Source organism: Chrysemys picta, chromosome 3 (genome assembly GCF_011386835.1).
Source record: "Chrysemys picta bellii isolate R12L10 chromosome 3, ASM1138683v2, whole genome shotgun sequence".
Lineage (NCBI taxonomy): Eukaryota > Metazoa > Chordata > Testudines > Emydidae > Chrysemys > Chrysemys picta.
The window spans coordinates 33,726,348-33,732,347 of NC_088793.1; the positions used below are offsets into that span (position 1 = coordinate 33,726,348).

At 39.3% G+C, this 6,000-nt stretch overlaps 1 protein-coding gene across 1 annotated transcript in view; it reads left to right on the forward strand.

Moving 5' to 3' along the window:
- The window catches only part of YWHAQ (tyrosine 3-monooxygenase/tryptophan 5-monooxygenase activation protein theta), a 47,105-nt gene extending 43,014 nt beyond the window's left edge, over positions 1-4,091 (forward strand). Inside the window, exons 4-6 of the mRNA XM_005287736.5 lie at positions 1,310-1,473; positions 1,910-2,005; positions 3,002-4,091. Coding sequence (XP_005287793.1) covers positions 1,310-1,473; positions 1,910-2,005; positions 3,002-3,061 — 320 coding nt within the window. The 3' untranslated portion in view covers positions 3,062-4,091. The remainder of the gene's footprint in view (positions 1-1,309; positions 1,474-1,909; positions 2,006-3,001) is intronic.
- Positions 4,092-6,000: the final 1,909 nt, after the last annotated feature.

The following is a 6,000-nucleotide window of genomic DNA, read 5'->3' on the forward strand; positions in this document are numbered from 1 at the left end:
GTAACCCTATCAAAAAAGAATATTACATTGGTTTGGCATGATTTGTTCTTGACATATCCATGCTGGCTATTTCTTATTACCCTGTTATCCTCTAGGAGGTGCTTACAGATTGTCTAATAAATTGTACCAGTATGACAGTCGGTATTTACATGATCACATATTATTTTTGCCATAGGACCTCTGCCTCATTCAGTGCATAGAATGAACTGTGCTCATTTAATGAGAAGTTGTTCATAGTTTTCTCCTTGTTGCTCAGTGCATGGCCCCCTCTCTTCACTGCTCATTATTCAAGTCCTGCTATGAAGACAATTATTTCCTCATGAGCTTTTCTATGGCAATTATCACGACAGTATTTAGTAGAGTGCTTCACAAGTATTACTGAATTTATTTTCACAGCACGCCTGTGAGATGGGTGGAGTTGGGGGAGTATTATCCCCATTTTAGAGATGGGGAACAGTCGCAATAATATGGTCAAAAGTATTTACTCATTTTGTTGCCCAGTTAGATACGCCTAATACCCAATTGAGTTCTTAGTATTATATCACACTTCATATGTTGAAAGCACAGCTCCCACTGATGTGAGTGCTCAGCAGTTTTGCAGATCTCAGTTTGGGCACCCAGAAAATGAGGAACACCCAATTAGTGACTACCTGTGAAAAGATTGATTTAAGTGACCTACGTACCATCATAGAAGCTCTGTGGCAGGGATAGAATCCAGATTTCCAGGGCAGTATTAAATAGCCTTGACCATGAAAACATTTTTTTGTTTGTTTTTTATCATTTGCCTCACTTATTACATACACCTTCCTGCTTCTGCAACAAACAAAGCAGGAGTGCTATAGACACCAACCTCCTTTACTACATAACCCTGATGCATCCCCAGAGCAGCTCCACCCTGTCCACTGGGGTCCTGTGGAAAAATTGTATGTGATCATGTAATTAAAGATTCATACACATAAGAGGGCTAAATAAGGGTTACATGGGCAACCTTAGTTCTGGGATTTCCTGAGTCCTTCACTTTGCAATTTTAATCTTAACATGTTTTTTTGTGTGTAATATCTGTTTAGTTTGAGCCTATAAATGTCAGTACACAGTTGCCCCAGTTTAAAAGTCACACCCTTAGTTAAGCCAATGCAACTCTGAAAGTAGCACTGCTACTCTGAAACCAATGCAACTGTTTCTTTCAGCCTAAATAATGAGGCTAAGCATTTCTCTAAGAAGGTATTTTAAGCTAGCGCGAGGGACTCAGCTTGCACTTTTCTCTATATCATCCCCCTTTTTATGTTGAAATGTTCCTGTTTCTCAACAGAAACAATAGAAAATTCACAAGCAGCTTATCAGGAGGCATTTGACATCAGCAAGAAAGAGATGCAACCTACACATCCAATTCGTTTGGGCCTAGCTCTTAACTTTTCTGTATTTTACTATGAGATCCTCAACAACCCTGAGCTTGCCTGCACGCTGGCTAAGACAGTAAGTTGCTCTATCTTTTTTTGGCAGGAGGGTAATTCTAATTAATGGAAGCTAATCTGAATAATGTGAATTGATCAGTCTGTCTTGTACAATAAAATCCTATTTCGTTTAATGTATTTGATTTGCAGGTGCCTACTGTCAACTGACTTAAAGGGACACTGTCAACTTCAAAATTCTTTCAGTAACAAATATTGTAACCTAAACATACAAGATTTGTGCTGTTTTAAGCTTTTTTTACCAACTCAGGCAATGCAAATCAATGAAATTCTTTTCACTTTCTTCAATGCTGCATGCTTGTTTATTAAAGCTGTCTTCATGGAAAAAGGTTAAACTTAATTTTGAATTGTCCCTTTAATATCTACCCCTAGTAACACTAATAAGAATATTCATAATCAGTACCTCAATGTAAATATGAAAAACAACTTAATTATTCTAGGCTTTTGATGAGGCTATCGCAGAACTTGATACGCTGAACGAAGACTCATACAAAGACAGTACTCTCATCATGCAGTTGCTTAGAGACAACCTAACAGTAAGTTTCCCTTTTGTGCTAATTGGTCCAATAGCTGTAATTGTATAATAGCTATACTTAGACCTCATTTGTGTGATAAAACCAAAACATGGTCTTTATCTAGCACTGAGCATCCTGATATTTAGGCCTATTATGTGCTGTATTGAAGAGTTACTCTCATACGTAGGTTGATGTCTAATTTAAACTTTAGTGTGAAAAATTAATTGCATTAAACTAATCTGTGGCAGATGCAAACTTGGTTTGGACTAAAATAATAGCATGAGTTAGTCAGTTTCCATATAGCTAAATACAACTTCACTTTCATCATAAGACCAACAGGCTCATTTGACTTAGCAGATAGTACTATAAATCTGGTGGAAAAAATGATGATACTCCAGTCATTAAGACGAGAATGAAAAAAGTTAACCGTCTTAGAAGTATTACTGGTTCCAGCAATATTCCCCCATACTTAAATGGGGAATACGGCTGGAACTTTTAGTACTTCTAAAACTGGAATGAACTTTTAAGATGCACCAACTGTATACTATGTTAATAGTCTAAGGGAGAGCTAGCTACATACTCCAGCAATATTCCTCACTGTAGTTTTCCATAACAATAGAAATTGTGACCTTGACTTGTGAGGTGAAAGTGCAACCAGAGAGGGATATCGTGGCATTCCAGAGAACAGACTTGTGTATTTCTTAAGTGCCAATAGTATAATTGGGTACAATATATTAAACAGATCTGTATTTGTTTAGCATTATGTCCACTTGGGCTAGTTAAATATTAAACAATTATGTATATGGCTGTACCCTATAGATGAGAAGGTGCTCACCATAAGCCAGTGGAAGCTCTGCAAATTAAAGCAACAGAGCTTTACACCTCCAAACTATAGCACTTAACAAATGTAGAACTCCTCCCATCTGGTCCTTGACTTTAGTAATAGGACAGTTGGTGCTAACATGCAGGGTAGATGAGTAAGTTTTCATGCTGATGTGGCTTTTTTCTTATTTCTAGTTATGGACATCAGACAATGCAGGAGAAGAATGTGATGCTGCAGAAGGTGCAGAAAACTAAACTGCACATGGGGTGTGTCATTCTCTCTTCCCTTCTCAAGAAACCTTTTTACACGTCTCCATTCCTTATAGCTCCACTTGGATTTCCTATAGCAAAGAGAACCCATCCATGTGTATGGAAATCAGTTTATAGTCTTTTCACACTGCAGCTTTGGGAAAACTCCATTCCTTGATTTGTGTTTGTCCTGGCCTTCCCTGTGTGCGGTTACTGCTGTAGGAAAGTATTAATAGCTTCATTTCATATAAACATAAGTAATTTCCAAACACTTATGTAGTGGACTAAAGTGTACCTGGTATTTAAAAACAAAAATCTGAACCAGTTCCTGCAAGTTGACTGTGTTTTGTATTCAGTAAAGATATTAAAATGTAGTTAATTGCAACTAAAGAGTGTTCAACATAGCTTTCTAATTCTCCACATTCCCTCTTATTCTGCAGGGTTTCCTTTCAGTAACTTACTTTCTCATGCTACTGTGTATTCTTTTCATGAAGGTTATGGAAGTATTGGGCCAGACGGAAAGTTTGGCATTTTTAGGTTGAGAATTACCAATTGAGTTGCCTTCTGTGTAATATACTGCAGGGGCTACTGTATGTCTGCGTGAAAATGAGGGTGTCTTCTTACTCAGTCTTCAGTTGCTGCTGTTTATAAGTTGATATCCCTTCCCAATAAAAGTCACTTACACTCCTGCCTTTGTAGTTCTGGTATTCACTTTACTATGTACTAGAGACAGCATGGAACTGCTGGAATACAGACAGTGCTTTTTGGCAGACTAAAGTGCATGTCATTTCTTAATACACTGGAATGGGAAAACCAATTCAAGTTCACATGTTCAAGTATAACATTTAGTACTTTTCCATGCAGATTTGTGCACATGTGAGAAGGTGTCAAGTTTGTCCAGTGATTGTTATTTAGAGAGTTGGACCACTATTGTGTGTTGCTAATCATTGATTGTAGTCCCAAAAAAGCCTTGTGAAAATGTTATGCCCTATGTAACAGCAAAGTAACATTAAATAAAATTACATTTTATAAACCACTTACTGTTTTTGTAACAATTCCATGCAATTACCTTGAGAGCTGAACTATAGCAAATCTTGCTATGAGAAATGTCCTTCTCAAACCTGTAACTCATACTTAGTCAATTGTTCAGGTGAATTCACTTTGTATTTACATATTAATGGATTGTATGAAAATACCTGAAAGTTAGTTATTCATATGAATAGTTCATAGGGACAGATAATCTTCAAAGTATAACCTGTAGCATGTGTCCTTCTTCTTGAAGCTACTTTTACTGACAGAAATTGTTGTATAAGACAGAAGCTAAGCAGTTAAATACCAAGTAGTACTCCTTGCTACTAAGAGTTAAAACAGCCTGATGTGTATTCCATTGCTGCAAATCTGTTATCTCCTGATTCTTCAAGTGGCATCCCTGTGAGTGCTCCACTGTAGGCGTGCTTGCATCCCTGCACTGCTAATCGGGAAACTTTGGTAGCAGTGTCAGGCCCTACACATTCACTGCCCCTCCTCATGCTACATCATGAGGCTAACCCCCTTCAGTTTTTCCTCATCCACCCCGACTAGTGACGCAGCTATTCGCAGTCCGTTAAGACTATATTACTTCAATTTGATTTCTATAGTTGTTATAATTACAGTTTTTTATTTTTCTGATATGTAAACTATTCAAAACTGACTTTTTATGAATGGATGCCGAAGTCACATCATGACCATTTTAAGGCCATTGTCCAGGAGGGGCCAGTTAGTGGTGAAGACATTGCTGCAATCTTCCCTCGATGCAGTCGACACGGTGACTAGGTCCATCTCCACGGCAGTGGTGATGTGACAGGCATCTTGGCTCCATCTGTCAAGCTTCCCGAAGGAGGTACAGTCTACAGTTAGACTTCCCTTTTGAGGGCACAAAGCTCTTTTCGGAGAAGACGGATGCCTCTCTTCATACCCTGAAAGACTCTAGGGACACTCTCCAGTTGCTGGACATTGACAAAGACTGTTCAGTTCCCAATCCCAGCGTAGACCCCACACATCTCAATATATGGCTCAACATAGGAGCCACAGAAAAAAGGCAAATTTCACAAGAGCAAATCATCTGGCCTACAGTCTTCTTTATCCCAGCCCTCTATGCTCTACGTCCAAATACCAGTTTTGACGGATGAGTTGAGACATGTTAGACCAGTTCTCTCCCCCACCCCCCCAAAAAAAAAATCTGATATAGCTGACCATTGCTTTACACCCATTTGATCACCGATTGGCAGTGTTCCACAGTGCTTGGGAATGTGTAACATCAGACCAATGGGTCCTAGAGATTGTTCAAACTCTGTACTTGATCCATTATAGCTTCTTACCCCCTCCACAACACCCTTCCCTGCCCTTCTTCAGGGACCCTTCTCGCGAGAGTTTACTATGACAAAAGGTAGATCGTTTCTTCCAGTTAGGAGCCATAGAACCAGTACCTCAAAATCTACGAGGCAAAGGATTCTGCTGTTATTTCCTAATATCCAAAAGAAAGGGAGTTTGGAGAACCATAGCGGACCTCAGAGCTCTCAAGTTTTTCAAGGCTCAAAAGTTCAAGATGGTCACATTATCAACGATCATTCCAGCATTGTAACAGGGAGACTGGTTTTTGGCCCACAACATTCAGGACGCCTACTTTAATATCTGTCCTACCAACTCAGACAATTTCTCAGATTCACTCTGGGACAAGACCACTACCAATACAGGGTGCTCCTCTTTGGGCTATCATTTGCCCCCAAGTGTTTTCCAAGGTTCTCTCAATGGTGGCCAGTCACTTATGATCCCTTGGGAGTGTGATTTTTACCAGTATGTTGACAATCGGCTCCTCAGAGCCTGATCTCTCCAGGAGGCTCAGCAAGTCACCAAAGCTGCAATGCACTTGTTTACAGAACTGGGCCTACAGATCAATACCCAGAAGT